The sequence below is a fragment of the Cyprinodon tularosa genome, unplaced genomic scaffold (assembly GCF_016077235.1).
Source record: "Cyprinodon tularosa strain WSP-4 unplaced genomic scaffold, ASM1607723v1 ctg795, whole genome shotgun sequence".
Lineage (NCBI taxonomy): Eukaryota > Metazoa > Chordata > Actinopteri > Cyprinodontiformes > Cyprinodontidae > Cyprinodon > Cyprinodon tularosa.
Genome location: NW_024039557.1, coordinates 534 through 23,263, shown reverse-complemented (window position 1 = coordinate 23,263; position 22,730 = coordinate 534). Strand labels below are relative to the sequence as shown.

The 22,730-nt window shown below is 41.6% G+C and overlaps 1 protein-coding gene across 1 annotated transcript in view; it reads right to left on the bottom strand.

The window, feature by feature from the left end:
* mei4 (meiosis-specific, MEI4 homolog (S. cerevisiae)) overlaps window positions 1-21,172 on the bottom strand; it is an 83,516-nt gene extending 62,344 nt beyond the window's left edge. Inside the window, exons 1-3 of the mRNA XM_038271208.1 lie at window positions 21,049-21,172; window positions 19,553-19,798; window positions 9,712-10,178 (exon numbers count right to left, since the gene is read on the bottom strand). Of these exons, the coding sequence (XP_038127136.1) occupies window positions 9,712-10,178; window positions 19,553-19,798; window positions 21,049-21,076 (741 nt within the window). The 5' untranslated portion in view covers window positions 21,077-21,172. The remainder of the gene's footprint in view (window positions 1-9,711; window positions 10,179-19,552; window positions 19,799-21,048) is intronic.
* Between the last annotated feature and the right edge of the window lie 1,558 nt (window positions 21,173-22,730).

Genomic DNA, 22,730 nt, shown 5'->3' with positions numbered 1-22,730 from the left:
TTCTAAAGACGAGGGAAAAAATATTGATCCATTAAAATATCCCAATATCTTCATATGCTGATATATTGCCATTTAAAAACACCATATCAATCTCTTTTACTAATGAAATATTGCTATGTCATCGTTATGCTACGAAATCCCCCGAAAATTCACCAAATGTTGCCATATTTTTATATGTTGATATATTGACGCGGTATCGATCTATTTTACTAACAAAATCTCACAAGAATTTGCAAAATATCACGAGAGTTTGTAACAGAACGATGAAATTTCACGAGATTTTGAAAGTAAAATAGATCGATACCGCGTTTTTAAAAATCAGTTTGATATCAGCATAAGAAAATATATTTGAGTATATTATTTTTCAAAGTGTCAGAAATGGATAACAAAACTGCTATTTTCAATGACTACTTATTTTTGTCCAGCTTTAACATCGGTATCGATATCGGTTATCGGCTACATGAGTTTTATCGGCATATCGGATATCGGCCAAAATCCCAATATCGTGCATCCCTACTTTCTATTGAACATAATTGAAAAGAAAATTCCCTTCATGCAGTTCTCTTTAGGGCTGCAACTAATGATTATTTAAAAAATCGATGAATCGGCCGATTATTTTTTCAAATAATCGGACAAATAATATTTTTTATACTAACCTCTTTATTCCAAAATAAACATTTTAGACAGAACAAACAAGCACACCAGTACAGGTTGCTCATTAACTGTCCTGGTGCAATATGAAAAATAAATGTTTGTGTTAAAACTACGCAAACTTGCATGAGAAATGTAGCTGTACATCCACAAAATATAGGCTACTTTGTTTCATAAAGCGCAAAAAAAGACATTTTTGTTTTTAAAAGCCCCTAAGGGGTTCAAACAATAGGCCCCCCCATTTCAACAAATGATGTTTTTTTAGACTAGAAGAGTTCTGCCTTTTAAGACAGGAAAGTATAGCAGTTAAAGTTGCTACTTGAGAAAATACTGAACCATAGAGATAAAAATAGCCCTGTGATTCAAATTATAAATTGTATTTGGAATAAAAATGAGAGAACTAGGGGTGCTAAAAAACACATCCTCCAAAGACAGATATTTACATGGGAATGTGGCAGATAATTAATTGACATATTACTGATCTTGCTGGATTTTATTCTGCTTTACTTCCATAAATTGCAGGATCTTTACTTTATCTTTGCCAGAAGATTTAAACTTTAAAAGCCTTGCCCTCATAATTTGCAAGTTAATTTATTTATAAAGTAAATGTAAACGCTGCTTAAGCTAATTCAAATGAAATTAAAAGTAAAATAAGTAGCCAACCTTATCACTGTCTGTAACCTACTAACACAGTAAGGAAAGCATCAGATGAGCTACCTGAGAAACTAACGTTACGTTTCCCCACTTTAAAACCAAACAAACATGGCCGCTCACCCTGCTGACCTGGGGCCTGTTTCAGAAAGGAGGTTAAGTGAAAACTCTGAGTTTGTTAACCCTGAAATGAGGGAAACTCTGGGTTTTCTGTTTCAGAAAGGGAGGTAAGTTAAACCTGAGAAAGCAGAGTAAGTCAAGCCCGTTTCTGAAAGAGAGGTAACTTATACTCAGAGTCAGTTACCATGGCAATTTACTCTGTGAACCTAACCTGGTCGGGAGCAGGTTTTCTTCAGAAAATCCAGAGTTTATTTTGGTCTCCTCCCCTTTTTTAAAGAGGAAGTGGTGTTTAAACACCTCATTGATTCTTTGGGGACATACAGTATTCATTGCACACATTTCAGTCACGTAGAGCGCATCAAAGGGAATGAAATGGCATGTCCTTTTATGGATGATCCTGTTTGTAAAGCCAGGTAGCTACTCTACTCCCATGATGTGCTCAAGGCTTACCTGCTTGAAGTATGTTTTTATATTTCATTTTCAGCTGCTGCCATGTTCTTTTGATGCCTGCAGGATTGCACCTATCCATGAAAACTAAATTAGGTTTAATAAAATACTGTTCCTCCAGTTTCACCTCTGATATTATAACAGTTGGGTAAGTTACTTTAAAATAGTTCTTAATTAATAACTACAAATTTTATCTTCAACAAGTCTAATTAGATTAATGTAATAATTACTGTCTCTAGAAAGTATTGGTCTACTTACTAATTTGTTTTACTTACTTATTAATTACTTTCTAAATCCCAAATCAACCTCAACCACTTGAACAATACAAGGAGAGACAAGAAACTGCACTTCTAATGCTTTCAAATAAACAATATTCAATTGCATGAATTAATCTTAAAATAACCAAAGTGTGTAACTAGAGGGAGAAAGTTCAAATCAAAATATACCTTTTAAAAATTTGATATTAAATCCACTATTTTTTTATAGTCTTTAATTTAATTACAGTATTTATATGACTTAAGTAACTTAATTCATTACACCCAACACTGTATAAAAGTAATTAAAATGTAAACATTGACTCTAGCAGCTATTTTCACCCAAGCTAACTCTCTCTCCTTCGCCGCTGCAGCCGTGTTGCTTTTTTTTTTTTAATACATGTTCAAATTCTGCATATACTTGCATAAGCACATCCAGTTCTGCTGGTGAGAAATATGCACACCTTTTTTTGTCTGACGCTGTTGCCATGGTGACTCGTAATATCTGTGCTCCATTGATAATGGCTTTTTATAGTTGTGGTGCACGCGCTTAACTCAGAGTCAGTCAATTTAGAGTTGATTGAACTAACTCATTTCAGCTGTTCTGAAACCCAAAACTCAGAGTTTCCAATCTCAGGATAAGTCAACTCAGAGTTCAAGTTTTAACTCAGAGTTGGTTGAACTTCCTTATTGAAACAGGCCCCAGCTCTCTTCTCTGCGTGTTTCCTTTCCAGGTGCTGCATCATAACAGTGGTGCTTCCGTGCCATGTTAATTTGTTTTTACAAAAGTTGCATGTTACGACTTTTTTCGCTTTACAAAGCGCAGGCTATTTTAATTATTGTGATCAATTTGCGCCGTCAATCCCGGCGCATGCGCGCTTCATTTGCAGTCTGGACGCTGAGGGTAAACATCCTGCTGCTCTGACTGCAGCGCTGAGAGGGACTCCTGCGGGAGAACGGGGTTGGGATGGAGGAGGCGCCCCACGGCAGAGTAGGAACGATGCATGCTTTCACGTAAGAGTCTCCAAAAGCCGCCAGTGACACAGTAAAAAGTGGCCAGATTTGTCGCTAGTCGCTTTTTGAAAAATAGTCGCTGGAGGGGTCTGAAAAGTCGCTGAGTTGGCAACACTGCACCTGCAGCTCTGGCTCCCTCTGCCGTATTTTTTCTTCCCCCGTTTCAGTCAAGTGGCAGCTTTTCTGGGCCCCCATGAAAACACGCTGGCCCCCTCCTGGCCCCCTGGTACATTTAGTGTAGATCTGCCACTGTTCCTCACCTTCACTAGATGTAGATATATACTTTAGTATATTCTGCTGTAAAATTAGTCCTATATTTTGTTTTTTTACTGGAGGATTGAACCTCTGCCGTTTCCCAGGATGCACAGCTTTGAGTGGTAACTAGGCGACTGCCAGAGAGTAACCAGAGAAACTAATCAGACTGATCCAATCAGCTCTCTGATCAACCAGTCGCCTGGAACGCTGGTTGATCAGAGCATCGCTTTGGACAGATACGCTGCACAGGTTTCACCAGCAACCTCCTCCCCACACCCCGCTCTCTATTGTTGTGTCTGCGCAATCTCAGTAGTTCTAATCCTCACATGGTGCATTAATAATTGCCTGCTCGCTCTCACTCACATTAAAAAAACTCCCCCTCCCATAGTCTAATATCCGGGATAATTGATCCGAATCTCAGGCATCAATGAACAACGATCTATATCAGGGAGACTCCCGGAACGTCCGGGAGACTTGGGATGTCTGCAGCTGTGTTCAAATTCCTGGGCTGCATCCTCCAAGGACGCGGTCTACCTAGACTGGATCCTTCAAAGTCCTTGAAAATAAGGAGACCGGAAGAGTTTTGGCTGTAAATTCGAACAGGTCTACCCTTCGGCGGGTTTTACCGCCGTAGGCTCTGTTGCTTAGCAACAGTGAATGTTGACACACAAAAAAAGGAAAAGAACGAATAGGGCTTGGTCGTCATGACGTAAGCACTTTGCGTTGCCGCCATCTTGAAGGCCTCCTTTACCACGGCTCAGACTACTGCCTACGACTACCGCGTGCTGTACTCCCTCTCAGCCGTGTTTTAATTTGATTAATTTCACCTTAACTTGATTCAACCATGGTAAACCGTTGCTGTATTGTGGGCTGTAACAGCGCAACACATGGTCGCCATGGGAACAACATAGAAAATGGGTTAACTTTCCACCACTTTCCTGCCTGGAGGTGTAACCACGGAGACCAAGTGTCAGAGACAAAGAGTCGTCGGCTAGCTTGGATCACGGCTGTAAGACGACCAAACATAACTTTCCACAGTATCCCGATGTCAATGAGAGTGTGTTCCCTGCATTTTCATTCTGGTAAGTTAAAGATGGTTTTATTTTATAGCCTACATTGTTTCTTTCCTTCAAGGTTGGGATCTTTTACGGGAAAATAATAAAAAGGGCAGCGGGAAAATGCTCAAATACACGAGAAACCCGGAGGGTTTAGGGAGGGTTGGCAGTTAACGTTACTAACTACACCTTTGAAACACATAGCAGCTAGTTAAAAGTACATTACATGCGTGAGTGGTTGTTAGCATTAGCGGTTAGCAGTTGCTAAACTAGCAGGTTCCAGAGCTCGTCTGATCACAGCTTACCTTCGTAGGGATGACTGTGTTCCCACTGTTTGCTGGCTTTATGATGTGCAGCTCCTGAACCCATCCATTCATGAACTGCACATGAGACTCCAAGGACTTGTAGCTTCAGAACTGTTTTGAAGTATAGTCGCTCACTCATCGGTGCTCCACTCATTGTTTGGAACTTCACATGGATCCAAATTATTAATAATGCTGATTTTTTTTTCAACATACTGGCTTCTCTATTTAATGTGTAAATTCCAGATCCTGGAATTTTCTAATTCCAGATTTTAAAAGCCTTAACGTCAACCCCTGTGTAGCACAGACCACGCTTCAATATTGAGCATAAATCAAAAATGTCTGCATCAAGCTCACTGTGACACACTGCTGCAGGAGTATAACCAGGAAGCTAGGTAGGAGGGCAAAATAGGTTTAGCGCCACCGCAGCACGGGAGGAGAATTACGCCCAATGGATAAAAATAGACCGGAGGGAAAAAAAAAAAAAACATGAATCGATTTTCTTGCGGACGTTTCGATGCATCGGGTCGTCGGCTGTTGGATAGATGCATCGATACAAAACGATTATTATTTACACCCCAAGTCTGCAGCATTGTCTGCAGTCACCTACAATGTTTGGGAGGTGCACCAGAGTGTCTGCATATCTGCGTTAACTGCGACACACGCAGACAATCTGCTTTCTGAGCGTAAACCAGGCTTAACTTGGCAGCTTCGAGTTCCAACGCAGCAGAAGTGGAGGTCAGAGGTCAGCATAAAGAAGGAGACGATGAACCGAGAGAGTCCAGCGTCTTCAAACCACCTCATTAAACTAATTTCAGTGCTGAACATCAGAACAGAGGCTGAAAACATCCAGGATAATATTTCCTCTCCAAACTAATCGGTATATCTGTAGCTCTCTCCATTAAGGACGCTCATCTCCTTCAGATGATTATGGGCTGCAGGAGCTGCACGGCAGCAGAAATATTATCCTAAATGTTCAGAACACAGTCGTTGGCGACAATTAGACATCGATTTTAGGTCGCACTGAACTGCTGCCTGATAATAACCCTTTTTAACTCTCGTCGTGCAACAATCCCGCTGGTAAATCTCAATCAAACACCAGTTCTCCTTTTTCAGATCTTTGCAGCTTCCAAGAGAGCAGCCATCTGTTTAGTTCAGACCAGGGCTTCAGAGGAGGATTTAAATTTGTTGTTTTTTTTTGTTGCATTTTCTACATTAAACTCACATCTTAAAGCTGATCTTCTGCTTTAGCTGGATAAACTTCATCTTCATGAAGTTTATCCACCTTTTTTTATGTCTGTCATGAAAAAAAAACAACCTGGAGAGACTGAAAAAACTATATAGCTCAATTCAGAGATTCTTGAGGTTCCACAAACTGATTCAAGAGCTCCTACTTCTTATAAGTAAACAGCATTATAAAAAAAGTACATATATATATTAGGGATGGAACGGTTTATGAAAACCGTCCGAACCGTTCGGTTCGACTGTCTTGGTTCGGTTCGCGTGTGTTTCGTTCGGTTCATGCGCTGCTCCTTTTTCTCATAGGCGAAGCGTTTACACTCCAGAGCAGAAGGTGGCGGTACTGCGACCAAAGTGGCAGAAAAAAATCAGTTGTTGTGGAGAATTGTGTGGGTATGGCGAGTGGGAAAGAACAGGAGCTGGAAGACGCGCCAGCAGCACTTTATAGGTCTGCTGTATGGGACCACTTTGCATTTAGAGTGACCTACGATGACGGCGGAAAGAAAGCTGTGGATAAAAGTGCAACAGTGTGCAAGCATTGTGCAACACGTGTTGTTTATGCCAACAGCTACATGACCAACATGTCAGGCTAACAATCAACATACAGAACCCTCGTTTATCGCTGGGGTTACATTCCTAAAAGAACCCGCGATAGGTGAACTTCATGAAGTAGAAACCTTTATTTTTTTACAGTTATTATACAATGAAATACACCATAAAACATTGAAATCAAGGAACAAAAACTTTCCACAGGCCCAAGCATTTGTTTAACAAATTAAAGTACGGTATAAACGTTGTTAACTACTGTACTGTAAAATAATATAGTTATAAATAAATAAGTAATAACTTTAATCATCAATACGAAATGAAGGGTTAATATTGCGGCGATCAGCACCGCTCCGCTGGGACGGATTGGAACGGGAGAAAATGAGAAATGATTATGAAAACAAATCCAAAGTACAGCAGGACAAATAGTGACGTGTTCAGTTCAGTATTTCACTGCTGTTCTGGCGGAGCCGCTGCATCCTGACTCTCCTCTGTGGCGTTTTTTTCTTCTAAATCCTGCGATGCAGGTGAGTTTTTTGGAGAGAAGAACATAGTTATCGGTAGTTGTTGTCGCTCTTTTTTCTTCTGGTCCAAAAGATCCTTATAAACCGACATTCCACCATTAATATGTTTGACAATAAAGTTTAACAATGCATGATGCAAATCCGTGAAGCAGCGAGACCGTGAAAAATGAACCGCGTTATAGCGAGGGTTCACTGTATACCGTTCGATATATGTTGATTGTTACACCGAAATCCCATAAAAATTTATGGAATTAATGAAAAAATCCCCCAAAAAATAATGGATTGTAATTATTTTTAATGATCCGCGGAAACCCTGGATCATTTCCGTATGTTTTGCTGCTTTTAATTTAATCATCTGGCGCATGCCCTCAGATAATTAGTAAAACAGAACTTCTTAAGAAAAAAAATTAAATAGATGCATAGGAGCTATCAGTAACCATGTCGTTCCAGCTCAGATCATCATTAGAATTCCTTTTTGTATCATGTCTTCAGTACAGGGACCATAACAGGGCCAGGACATGATCTACAGGGGCACTGGCCCCCGTTGGCCCCTGTCTAGAACTGCCCATTATCAATGCACACATTTAGCGACACACAGGAGCTCTTTCAAGCTTCACAACACCTGTCCCATCAACCAGGAATCAGAAATACTTTAGTAATCCCAGGGAGGGATTACTTTAGTTACATTACTCCATCTGTAATAGAGTGACTATAGGACCAGTTTGATAGAACACTATTTAATATATATAATCAGGGGGTCCCGCTCCATCTCACCATCAGTTTGGGGTCATTAGCCTGGAAAACCTTGAAGATCCCTGATTTAAAACATTTCACTCAAACAAGATTTGTATAAAAGTTGTCAAAAACATTAATTTTTTTATTTTTCAGGAAATAAAAGGATAAAAATTGTGTTAATATTTGGAATATATTTAAAAACAGGTTTGGGAGCAACGACCTTTCACCGTCTCCAGAAGGCAGACGCCATGTTTTCCAACCACTAACCCCCCCCCAACCTTCTTCTATGGGACTGAAAAAACCTTTTCAGTCCCATAGAAGAAAATATCTCCCCCCACCTAAAGGACAAACATCCTTTCTCCTGCTGCAGGTCAGAGGCTTCCAGCATCGTTTTATTCTTCCTTTCTAATGTCTGAAGAATAAAAACAATAATAATCTCTCTGCTCTGAGGCTGAAGAACAAACAAATAAATATTTGATCAGCGTCTGACCCTCAAACCTAAACTCTTTTTTGGACTTTAAATAATTTATTCTAAAACTACACAATACCTGAAATCAGGGAGAAACTGAGTTTTCCATTGTTTGCTTTCACTGAGCCTCAAAAGAACAAGTCTTTGATTAAAAAGGAATAAAGAGGAGCGGGGGGGGGGGGGGGGGGGGCATGTCTGATGATTCACACCTAAAGCAGCAGAGGCAGCAGAAGCAGCTGGTTTACATGCAAAGTCAATGGTTGACGCGCATCAAGGCGCAGCAAAAGGTCCTGCAGCATTTTTAGAGCAGCAGGAACAGCACTAGGGGTGTAAATCACATCCATCATGGCGATTCGATTCAGTATCGATTTCCTGACCCAACGATTCCATTATTTTCGATAATCAAGAATATACCACGATTCGATTTGATTCGATTAATTATTCAGTTTTATTTTTTCTGACCTTACAGGCTAAACAAAGTTTCAAGTTTGAAATAAATCAATGAAAGCTGTAATATCGTCCGCATTTTTTTTTTTGAAACAACAGCAAATAACAGAAGTAGAAAAGTTGCATCAAATAATACTGCACTGAATCAGTGCAATGAGTGCAATGCAATACCTCGGCTCCAGACGTCCCGCCCCCTCCACAGACGCTCCGCTGCTCCTCCCCCAATTTGTAGCTGACCGCAGACAGCGCCGCAGACAGGAGGCCGGCTTGTTTTGTTTTTATGGCCGAAATTGCGGAAAACAACTCGTGAAGTTTGACCCGCTAGCAGAGCGAGGTGAGCGAGAACTCTGGGACCCTTTTTCCACCTGGATCTCTGCTCTTTTTGGCCCTCATGTCCCTCCGTCGTCGGACTAAACTCCGCGATTCCATCCGCGATTCCGTGATCACGGAAATTATAGGGCCCTAGTAATGTGACCAACAGGGAGCTGATGGCGGACTGTCGGACACGGCCGTAGTTTTGTAGAGTTGTACGGTCGTAGGTTAGTTCAGTAACCAGTATCAAGTTTAAAGCATCTGTCCTTCAATTTTTTCCTGCATTACTTTTACTTTCATATTTTAAAAAATGTTTTAAAACGAATAGTTTTTAAAATGGTACTTTAACCTGCTCATATCAAGAGAAGTGCAGTTATTTTAAGAAAATAATTACAGTTTTCCAGGTTATCCAGCAGAACCAGAACCCTTCAGGACCGGATCACATTCCTCATGTCCTTCTGGGTCGGACCTTTTTTTTTTGACTGTTTTTAAAGACTGTGAATAAAAAAGGAAAACCTTAAAGGAATTTTCAGAAACAAGAGAAACGAGGCTTTAAGGCCTTCCCTCCATCCCAGCGTGGGTCTGTGACCCTCAGCTGATGCCCTCAGCTCATCAGGACCATCTGCTGTGCTCTGGTCCTCCACAGCGACGGTCGTTAGGAGGCATCTGATGCGTGCAAACATTACTCACCCTGCTGGGATGTTTGCTGTGAAGCAGCATCTGAGTCAGCTCCCTCATCGCCTCTTCCACACGTCTCATGAAGTCCACAGATGGCCGCCTCAGCGAGCAGAGGAGGTCCAAGGCTCTGGATGCCACCTGGCAGGCCTGCGGCGCCGGGTCGGCGAGCCCCAGAGCCGGGGGCTCCTTGAAGACGGTTACCACGGAGTCCAGGAGGACGCAGAGAGTTTCTGCCACTGCAGAGGCCCCGCCCCCCTCAGCAGGCCAACACAGAGCCTCCACGCCGCTGCTGCTGGCGTCCAGGCGATGTAGAGACAGCAGAGACAGCAGGAAGTGCATGTGAGGACGCAGCGTGTCCGTCTGAGGACCCCTGGGTTTGGGTGGAGGGGAAGGGGCATCCTGCAGCATCAGCTCAGGAGTCAGCGAGTCAGAAGCTGGAGCAATAAGGTCCTGTGACACGGCGTCCAAGATGGCGTCACCTGCAAGACAGAGAGAGATGGTCTATGATGGGATTCAGTCCCAGAGGCAGACTGAAGGATTCAGATCCTCCTGAGAGTTTACTCTGTTTCTGAAAGAACCTGCTCAGAGTTTATTAAACTAACTCACAGCAGCTTTGATGAAACCAGAAACTCAGAGTTTTAACCTGAGGATAAACAGGCGACCCGTGAATTTATCAATTCTGGGTTTGACTACAGCAGCGCCTCTACTCTGGCCTCCCAGTGTTACAGTAGAACAGGAAGCAGCAGCTGGTCTCCTCTTAAAGCCACATCATCTCCATCCTCTCCATCCTCTCCATCCTCTCCATCACTCCATCCTCTCCATCCTCTCCATCACTCCATCCTCTCCATCCTCTCCATCACTCCATCCTCTCCATCACTCCATCATCTCCATCCTCTCCATCACTCCATCCTCTCCATCCTCTCCATCATCTCCATCCTCTCCATCATCTCCATCACTCCATCATCTCCATCATCTCCATCACTCCATCATCTCCATCATCTCCATCCTCTCCATCCTCTCCATCATCTCCATCCTCTCCATCATCTCCATCATCTCCATCACTCCATCATCTCCATCATCTCCATCCTCTCCATCCTCTCCATCATCTCCATCCTCTCCATCACTCCATCCTCTCCATCCTCTCCATCATCTCCATCCTCTCCATCATCTCCATCCTCTCCATCCTCTCCATCACTCCATCCTCTCCATCCTCTCCATCATCTCCATCCTCTCCATCATCTCCATCCTCTCCATCCTCTCCATCACTCCATCCTCTCCATCCTCTCCATCACTCCATCCTCTCCATCCTCTCCATCATCTCCATCCTCTCCATCACTCCATCCTCTCCATCCTCTCCATCACTCCATCCTCTCCATCATCTCCATCATCTCCATCCTCTCCATCACTCCATCATCTCCATCCTCTCCATCCTCTCCATCACTCCATCCTCTCCATCCTCTCCATCCTCTCCATCACTCCATCCTCTCCATCCTCTCCATCCTCTCCATCCTCTCCATCACTCCATCCTCTCCATCACTCCATCCTCTCCATCCTCTCCATCACTCCATCCTCTCCATCACTCCATCATCTCCATCCTCTCCATCCTCTCCATCACTCCATCCTCTCCATCCTCTCCATCCTCTCCATCACTCCATCCTCTCCATCCTCTCCATCACTCCATCCTCTCCATCACTCCATCCTCTCCATCACTCCATCCTCTCCATCCTCTCCATCACTCCATCCTCTCCATCCTCTCCATCACTCCATCCTCTCCATCACTCCATCCTCTCCATCCTCTCCATCTCTCCATCATCTCCATCCTCTCCATCACTCCATCATCTCCATCCTCTCCATCCTCTCCATCCTCTCCATCACTCCATCCTCTCCATCACTCCATCCTCTCCATCACTCCATCCTCTCCATCACTCCATCCTCTCCATCACTCCATCCTCTCCATCACTCCATCCTCTCCATCCTCTCCATCCTCTCCATCACTCCATCCTCTCCATCACTCCATCCTCTCCATCCTCTCCATCACTCCATCCTCTCCATCACTCCATCCTCTCCATCACTCCATCCTCTCCATCACTCCATCCTCTCCATCCTCTCCATCACTCCATCCTCTCCATCACTCCATCCTCTCCATCATCTCCATCATCTCCATCCTCTCCATCACTCCATCATCTCCATCCTCTCCATCACTCCATCCTCTCCATCACTCCATCCTCTCCATCCTCTCCATCACTCCATCCTCTCCATCACTCCATCATCTCCATCACTCCATCCTCTCCATCCTCTCCATCATCTCCATCATCTCCATCCTCTCCATCACTCCATCATCTCCATCCTCTCCATCACTCCATCCTCTCCATCACTCCATCCTCTCCATCCTCTCCATCCTCTCCATCACTCCATCATCTCCATCACTCCATCATCTCCATCACTCCATCCTCTCCATCACTCCATCCTCTCCATCCTCTCCATCACTCCATCCTCTCCATCCTCTCCATCACTCCATCATCTCCATCACTCCATCATCTCCATCACTCCATCCTCTCCATCACTCCATCCTCTCCATCCTCTCCATCCTCTCCATCACTCCATCCTCTCCATCACTCCATCACTCCATCATCTCCATCCTCTCCATCACTCCATCCTCTCCATCCTCTCCATCCTCTCCATCACTCCATCCTCTCCATCCTCTCCATCCTCTCCATCACTCCATCATCTCCATCCTCTCCATCACTCCATCCTCTCCATCACTCCATCCTCTCCATCCTCTCCATCCTCTCCATCACTCCATCATCTCCATCACTCCATCATCTCCATCACTCCATCCTCTCCATCACTCCATCCTCTCCATCCTCTCCATCACTCCATCCTCTCCATCATCTCCATCATCTCCATCACTCCATCATCTCCATCCTCTCCATCCTCTCCATCCTCTCCATCACTCCATCCTCTCCATCATCTCCATCCTCTCCATCACTCCATCCTCTCCATCACTCCATCCTCTCCATCCTCTCCATCACTCCATCCTCTCCATCACTCCATCCTCTCCATCCTCTCCATCACTCCATCCTCTCCATCCTCTCCATCATCTCCATCACTCCATCATCTCCATCCTCTCCATCACTCCATCCTCTCCATCACTCCATCCTCTCCATCCTCTCCATCCTCTCCATCATCTCCATCACTCCATCCTCTCCATCACTCCATCCTCTCCATCACTCCATCCTCTCCATCCTCTCCATCCTCTCCATCATCTCCATCACTCCATCATCTCCATCCTCTCCATCACTCCATCCTCTCCATCACTCCATCCTCTCCATCCTCTCTGGCTCCGTCTCCAGATTAATTTTAAAGTTTTAACACCCTTCATGGTCTCGCTCTGTTATATCTAACTGAGACGTTGACATCCCCCCAGCAGAGTTCTCCAGTCTGCTGATCAAATGGTTCCAGTATAACCAGTGGGGCCGTCGTTCCTTTGTGGTTACGGCTCCTAAACTAAACGGTCTGCAGGTTCTCACTGATCTGAGCCTTTTAAATCCAGATTAAAAACTCACTTTTATAAACCGGCTTTTAATACTTAGGACACATTGTTTTATGCTTAGGATTTTATTTATTTTTTATTTTTATGCAATGTTTTTATCTTTCAGTGAAGCACTTTGATCTTCTTAGTGTTGTTGTAAAATGATATTTAAATAATTTGTTAAACCTGCTTATTGAAAGGACGGATTTCACCTAAAATCTAAATTGTGATTATTTTAAACCAAAATGGAATAGAATAGAATATAATAGAAAATAATAGAACAGAACAGAACAGAATAGAATAGAACAGAATAGAAAAGAATAGAACAGAATAGAAAAGAATAGAACAGAATGTAATAGAATAGAATAGAATAGAATAGAATAGAAAGCAACGGAATAGAATAGAACAAAATAGAAAAGAATAGAACAGAATAGAATAGAATAGAATAGAATAGAATAGAATAGAAAGGAACGGAATATAATAGAACAAAATAGAAAAGAATAGAATAGAATAGAATAGAATAGAATAGAATAGAATAGAATAGAATAGAAAGGAACGGAATATAATAGAATAGAACAAAATAGAAAAGAATAGAACAGAATAGAAAAGAATAGAACAGAACGGAATAGAATAGAATAGAATAGAACGGAATAGAATAGAATAGAACAGAACAGAAAAGAATAGAACAGAACGGAATAGAACAGAACAGAACAGAACAGAATAGAATAGAATAGAATAGAATAGAATAGAATAGAATAGAATAGAATAGAATAGAATATCTCTTTGCTGTCCCTCAATGGGGAAATTGCGGCGTTACAGCAGTAAAACGATTATAGAAAAAATTATCACACAAATGTGGACCTTACACCTGTAAAGTGTTTTAACGATATAAACTGAGCCCCTGGGGAACAAATAACCAATATCCAGCTATGGACATTTTGACAGTAATTTGAAAACAGCAGCAACATCAGAGATCAGCAGAATGACAGCAGCAGGTTATTTAACTGACTGAGGTAGAAACTGCAGAATCAGCATGAATGGAACAACTGATAGAGGTTGGTGGGAACAGTGGTGGTTTTAGAGTCTTATTGTGATTTTATTATGACTTTCCTTTTCAATAAGCCCAGGCTTTTTGAGGGTTTGCTGCCCAGAGTCCATTGATACAGAACTTTATGGTAACCTTAGTGTGAAAAAGTGTTTACTTATACTTCTATTCTTGGATCTGCTGCTAGCTGGAAATCTCTCTACCTTTCTGTGTGGAGAAAAACCACTTCAGGCGTTTAATCAGCACCTAAAGGGCTGAAGGGAGAAATTTAGTGTCTAATGCTACATTCAGACCGCACGTACTAGAGGCAGCAGAAGCAGCTGGTTTACATGCAAATTCAATGGTTGATGCGCATCAGCGTGCAGCAAAAGGGTCCTGCAGCGTCTAGAGCAGCTGAAGCAGCGCATCATGGGCTTCTGAGCATCTGAGGCGCTGGAAAAGCAGCAGCTGGTGGAGTTGGAAAAATTTAACTTTAGCTGCTGGACGCGCCGTTTTTACAGTTTTGCATTTATTGCAACTCAACGTAAATGACATCAGGGGGGAACGCCATCTGACGGGCCTATAGACCCCGTCAGATAGCGTTCCCCCATGTTTAGCAGGGGGAACTGTATCTGACGCGGTGTAAATATCATCAGGCTGCGTTACCTCTCCTCATGGGTGTGAAGTTTTTTAACAGGGCGTTCAGATCTGGTTTCTCCATATAGGCTAACATTTGATCCTTCACGCTCTCCATAGTTCTCCTGTGGCGCGAGCACAGGGCGGCTGTTGTGCGCCTTTAGTGAGCATGCGCGTTTCCTGTCGCTTGCGCAGTGAATCGTTTTGAGCCTTGTGAGGAAACGTCTGGTTCTGCCAGACGTTTCCTCACAAGGTGGGAGTTCTTCCTCTCCACTGTCACTTCATGCTTGCTCATCATGGACAGGTTCTCTTAAAGGAATAGTACACCCAAAACATGATTAGCCTTCATTTTCTACTCACCTCCATGCTGAACAACACTCTGGAGTATTTTTTGATATCTCAAATGCATCTGGAGATCTGGGAGGCTTCTTGCTGTCTGCTGACATTCAAATAATGGAGGTCTATGGCGCCCGAGGCAGAAAGGTCCATAAAAGTCCACAAAAAACGTGTCAATATTCCTCCATACTGCTCGTCCAATGTATTCCAAGTGTACTGAGTGGGTAGCGTCCAGAATTTACTCGAAATGAAGTCATTTAGAATGTTTTTAGAGCATAAACAGTAGTGTATAGGATTTCCTGAAAGCGCGTTCACGAGTCTACGGAAACCGCGGCAGACCAAACCAGATGAAAGTGCGCATTCAGCGTCTGCTCTGCCGATAATGCAAGCGTAGAAGAAGAAATGTGCTGTTTACCTGTGCAAAGAAAGAAACAACGAAATAAAAATGTCTGAGGACTTCAGTGTTGAGGAAGAGCATGAGTTCTTTGCCGAGCTGAATGCGCACTTTCATCTGGTTTGGTCTGCCGCGGTTTCCGTAGACTCGTGAACGCGCTTTTAGGAAATCCTATACACTACTGTTTATGCTCTAAAAACATTCTAAATGACTTCGTTTCGAGTAAATTCTGGATGCTACCCACTCAGGACACTTGGAATACATTGGACGAGCAGTATGGAGGAATATTGACACGTTTTTTGTGGACTTTTATGGACCTTTCTGCCTCGGGCGCCATAGACCTCCATTATTTGAATGTCAGCAGACAGCAAGAAGCCTCCCAGATCTCCAGATGCATTTGAGATATCAAAAAAGTACTCCAGAGTGTTGTTCAGCATGGGGGTGAGTAGAAAATGAAGGCTAATCATGTTTTGGGTGTACTATTCCTTTAACCTGTGTTTTCCAAGCTGGACTTCCATCTTCCAGGTCCCTGAGTGAAGCTCTAGTATCAGCTCATGCAGTCCACTGGATCTCCCCATAAAGCTCAGCAGACCGTCTCTCCAACCAGCAGTCTACAGTCTGACCAACTCCATCTATCTCTTCTTCTCTTTTATCTATTCTTTGCTCCTGTTCATGCATATCTATCAAAATTCAGCTCTATGTTTCCTGCCGAGGTCTGAGCGCCAAAGACAAAGTAATCGTATCAATAAATTTCTCCTAATTGTCTTTTCTCTTCGTGTGAGTTTTTCGGATTGAAACTGAAATTGAAGACTTTTACGTTTTTGTAGCTCCAGAATGATCTGTTTTTCTTTTTTTGATCCAATATGGCTGTTTGAACAGTCTGGGTTACCCCTGGTTACCGAGCCCCAAATGCTGCCGATTTCTCTGCAGATTAAATGTTTTCTTTTCCTCCATGTCTGTGATAAAAGCGACACAATGATTAGAAATGTCTAAATTTAAACATTAACAAACCTTTATTGACAATTGAAGAGGACACTAACAGCAATGGAGGAGCTGCTGAAGACGTATTCAGGTATCGGTTCTGATATCGGCCATAAAAATCCACCTCAAAATTAGACTTCATGTTAGTCTGCAGCTTCTTTCTCATGTTTATCTAAAGCTCTCTGGTAAAAATACTTTTTTTTATAATTCCTTAGTTCATACATGAGTCAGCAAAGATGAAGGAGAGCCGCTCATGAACAGCATCAGCAGGTCGCTGTGGAAACGCAGCACCAGGATGAGAGTAAAGGTCAGCCGGGGTCAGTTCCTCAGGGAGCTTTGATATGTCGGAGTGCTCCTTAGCCGCCCATAACCGACGCTTTTAAGCATGGAAAGGAGGATTTTTCTAATAACGCGTTCCTCCTTTATTCCCACCTCTATTCAGCCTGGACAAAGAGGCTGGAGGAGAGCAGCGTCAGAGACGAGGCCGCCACGGCGACCCTCACATGAGCATCAGCTGGTTTTTTATCCCGTTTAATAATCCTGTAATCATCGCATTAAACGCCTGATGACCGTCCATCCTTCCCATTATTGCCCCTCGGATCAGAGCGCCGTGACAAAGCCGACGTTCCCGATTGACTCGGTTTGTTAGAACGGCGCCGGGCGTCACATAAAGCAGAAATGCTACACCCCGGCGTCTGAGCCTGCGTTCGCAAATTGAAACGACTCTTTACGTGCAAAAATCATAAACATCAAACCCCCACCTGAGAAACACTTCCCACACGGAGGGGAAAATTGGGCTAAATTACACTTTCACTTTTTCCTCTTTGTGATTTTCTGTGGAGCAACACGGCGGTTGCTATGGCGGCGGAGGGGCTGGATCAGGAGAAATGTGGCAGCAGCCATTTTCACACAAACACATATTTGGATTCAGATTGTTTCTCAGACGCACACAAGAAATATTACTCTGATTTTCAGGAGTCCTTTAAACAAACATTTGGCCTTTAAATCACGGCGGACGCTTATGATTCGCAGGAAGAACAAACTTATTCCCACAGCCCAGACTCTAATGTCTGCCGTTTAGGATTCAGCAGGAAAATAAAAAGTCTTTGTTGAAGCGTGAAAGCTTCATCGAGGTAAAGATGCTTCGCACCGTTCGCGCTCATTTCCAGGCCATTGTTCACAAACGCTGCATTTTCACACAGACTGAATGCGTCTGAAATGAAGCAGCAGGGAGGAGATGAACTGGAATAAATGGGCCGTTTCACCGTCAGACCGGGTTCTCACTCTGGAGAACAACGCAGAAGGTGAGGAAAGCGACTGCAGAGTCGTCAGAGGACAGGAGCCACTGGAGCTGAAGGGTTTGTTCTCAGGATGCAAATAAAGATGATTTCTTTATTTAATCGATTAATAATCAGATGGACAAAAGTTCCTTAAACTTAAACCAGGTGAAACTAAAACTTTTCCACTTGAGGAGTTCTGGATTATAGAGCAGATTGACAGAAAAACATATTTTTTAATCCTAAATGCAAAATATTTGCATATTTCTTTCACAATCTTGGTATAATTCCTGCTCTAAGTGTGTCGCTCTGACAGCTAGAGACATTTCACTGTCTCTATACTCCAGCTAATTAATCAGTTAATCGATTACTAAATTAGTTAAAAATGATTTCAATAATCGATTAACTGCAATTAATCCGACTAATTCTTTCAGCTATAAAACCTACAATAACTAATTTTTTAATTATCATTTTATTATTTATTATTTTTATTATTTTATTCTTTCCATCTCAAATACAAAAACAGCATAAATATGTTTCCTGGAAGTTCGTAAAGAACCAAAATAAACACAAAACAAAAGAAAAATACAAGTAGAACAGTATGAAAGAAAAACAGTCTCATTGGAATCTGCCTTTTTTTAACACCGAAATTTAAACACTGATTTTTTTTTCTGGTAAAAATTCACCAGAATAAAATTCAGCTGCACAAAAATTTTGCTGCAAAAATTCAGCTGCGAAAAATTCTGCTGTAAAAAATTCAGCTGCAAAAAATCAGCCGCAAAAAATTCAGCGGCAAAAATGTTGACCTTTTGGTGAACTCCAGCCAAAGCAGAGTCGAGCAGCTTCTAGCCAATGAAATTGGCTTATTTCGTCACGTGACACAACGGCTGCGCTCAGCGCTGCTTCCGGCAGAATGAGGAATGTTTTTTTTGAAGAACAGAATTACAAAACGTCAGTTAGCTACCAACAGACATCTATTAGGTTTTTTCCTCTTATCAGACTAAGTAAAACAACTGAGCCGATCACAGCTAGGACGGCACCCTGTTTGTTTGCCGCCGCCACATTTTGTAATTCAATCTGTTTAATGGATGGATGGATGGGTGCAATGTCTAAAAAAATTCATTGTTTAAAATTCGGTGTTAAAAAAAAGGCAGGTTCCAATGACACTGTTATTTTCCATAGAACAGATCCCAGCCCAATTTTATTTTACTACCTAAGAAATGAAATATTTTCCTGTACCTCCTGCAATGCACTTGCGGACCACTAGGGGTACGTGTACCTTCTGCTGGGAATCACTGCGTTATGCTACATTCAGACTGCGCTCAGCGGATGCAGCAAAACCATGCGTGCTGCTTAATTTTTGATGCTTGAACATGTTTAGTTCTGAAGCATCTTTGATGCGTGGTGGGCGGAGCTTCCCGATCCTTTCTTTTCCTGTAACAATGGCAGTTAAATTTGCTGTGATCAGTGGGAAAAAGTATTTTTAATATGTTTTTAAGTGAGAAAGTCCTCTTGAAAACACGGTTCATCCAGATTACCATCCTGTTTTAATCTGAAGCTTAGCTGCCGTTAATCTCTGCTGACTGTAGATCTAGAATTGAATCTGTTAATCTAACAGAAACGGCTGTTCCTTCATCTTTAGAACACTTTCGGTCTTATTCTCTGGGCCCCACCTGCAGCCTCCACATGGCTCCTGGTGTTCAGCGTCGCCCTGGAGACCAGCAGCTCCTGACGCAGCCTCAGCACCTCCTGCTGCAGCGCCTGGGCTCGTTCCTTCCACGCTTCCTCCCGCATCCTCAGTCTGCGGCCCAGAGCCTCTCCGTGCTGTCGGACGCTCAGGCCAGGGGGTCTGCTCCTTATCACCGCCACCGCCGCCGCCACCCGGGCTTTTAGGAGAAGCCAAGAGGCTGGGCTGGACCCTGGAGCAAACAGAGCAGGGAGGTTTAGACAGCATCAACAACGGCGCTTTATTTCTTTAATCCTCTTCTCTATTGGTTTTATTCATTTTAAAGCTGCTGGTGACGATTCTCAGTCATCCAGGTCAGAGTCAGTCCAAAACAGTTAAAAACAATCCACTGCACTTTGTTTCCAAGTTCATCTATCGTTGCTTTGTACTTGTGACGGTGCAACGACAATAAAGCTGAATTCTATTCTATTCTTTTCTAGATAGAACAGAGGCATCGTTAATTATTTAAACATTATTTAAAAGAACAAAATTAAAGAAAGACGCAGAATTCATTAGAAACAGAAATTACAAAAAACTAATAAAAAACATTAACATTAACATTTTACTCAGGTTGTCATATTTTTCTATATATTTTTAAATTAAAGTCAAATTTAATAAGAGAGTTAAGAAAATTTGGGAATGTTTAGAATATTTGTTTATGAAGATCAGATTACATCCATTATTCTTCAACAATTTTACGAATATTATCGTTTTTTAACAAATAGATTTTTCTATTTTATTCCAAAATGTTTTAGTTTTATTAAAACAGTAAAAATTACATACTATGATTTTAATAATTTGTTTTAATAATTCTGTGCTTCATAAAAGCACAACGCAGTGGAAAAAATTTCAGATGTTTAAATTAATGTGTGGGTAAAAAAATTCTTATTTCAAACTATTTTTCCATGTTAAATAAATCATCTTGTTCCCTTCAATAATAAAAATCCAAATCTTCTATCTTTAGACCTTTACTCTAGAAGTGATTTATTTTTGTTTATCTTGCCAGCTTATTTTAAAGGTTTAAGCTATTATATTTTATTGATATTTCTCTTAGAAAGCAGGACCCATTGCTTCTATAAACTGTTAAAAATATAACATTTATTGTTCCCTGTTTTCTCCAGAAGGGAAAATGTTTGAAACTTTCATCTGAAACAGAAGCTGCTGCTAAAACATGGCGGCTAATCTGTTAGCTAACAGGAAAAAAAAGAAAAACATCCTACAAACTAAACCCTAACTTTACTTTAGTCTTTGCTTTCCTCTTTAACCTGATTTAATTACACACGTTACTTCTAATAAAAACCACTTTAATTGTTTTTCGTAAAGTAGAACTAGAAGTTGCTACAAGCTAGCTACCCTGTCAGCTGAATAAGGGGAAAATAAAAAGTTAATTCCGGCATTAAATGGTTTAACATCACGTATGGCGGCAGCAGAGTCAGCAGGTACCGTTCAGGAGGTTCGGTTCTGTCTCCATGGCTCAGAAGCTGGATCAGAAGCTAGCAGCTAGCAGCTAGCGGAGCTTCTCCTCCGGCTGATGTTGTGCTCCAATCGGTCACACGGCAAAGTTACTCCGAGGTTAAAGGTCAGAGGATCTGGCTGGTTCAAACTATACGTCTAATTTAGACTGGGTACAAATATTTTTTAGCAGAATAAAATATTTATCTAATAAATGGCCAATAATATTTCAGAATAGAGGCATTTTAATCATATATTACTTTTATAATTTATTATTTTTCTCTGATCTACAAGGAGAATTAAAATATAAAGTAATCCAGATTATTCTGATCAGAAATGAGAAAAACAGATCAAGAGAAAACAAATAATTCCCATTTACAGGAAGACTCCTACAACAGAGAGCTCCACCTGCTGGCCTGGAGGAGTCACTGCTTTCTTTCTTTCTTTCTTTCTTTCTTTCTTTCTTTTTCTTTCTTTCATCTATCTATCTATCTATCTATCATATATCTATCTATTATCTATCATATATCTATCTATCTATTGTATATCTATCTATCTATCGTATATCTATCTATCATCTTTATAGCTATCTATGTATCATATATCTATGTATTATCCAACTATCATCTATCTATCTATTCATCCATCCATCTAATATCTATCTAACATCTCTCTATCTATCTATGTATCATATATCTTTCCATCATCTATCTATCATCTTTCTATCTATCTATGTATTATATATCTATCTATTATCTATCTATCTATTATCTATCATCTATCTATTTATCATCTATCTATCTACCCATCCATCCATCCATCTAATACCTATCTAACATCTCTCTATCTATCTATGTATCATATATCTATCTATTTTCTATCATATATCTATCTAATATCTATCTATTATCTATCTATCATCTTTTTATCTATCTATGTATTATATATCTATCTATTATCTATCTATTATCTATCATCTATCTATTTATCATCTATCTACCCATCCATCCATCCATCTAATATCTATCTATCATCTTTATATCTATCTGTATATCATATATCTATCTATTATATATCTATCTATTATCTATCATCTATCTATTCATCTATCTATCTATCTATCTATATCTATAATGGATTTCTATTAGTTGGCAGCGGATTTGAACAAGAAGCTGAATTAATTTAATCTGAGGTTACGTTCCTGTTTGCTTTTTTCTGGCTTAACATTTTTCTAATTCGCTACAAATTACCAGAGTTTACATCCAGCGGCGGTTTGACCTTTTCAAAGTTTTCCTGAGTGACATTTTCAAGCGTCCTCCAGTTTTGAGAGCCTAGCTGTTGAAACATGGCCGCCTGTTTCAGCCGTCATTAACGTCGCCGCCTCGTTATCTGCAAAAACGCTCAGGATCGGCTCCTATGCAAATGCGTGACATGCCGGCTGATCCGTTTGTTTCATAAGTACAGCAATTATTTTTAAACGGAAAAATACATACATTTCTAATCTCTGGGAGTACGCAGCCCATTAGTAAAAGTGGCTGTGGAGAGACTCTGTGTTGGCGCTGGTGACTCTGATTTGAATAATTAACTGCCTGGATGGACTGAAGGAAAAACAGACGGCTAGACGGACGGATGGAATTAACATACAGATAGAGTGATTGACAATGAACCGAAAA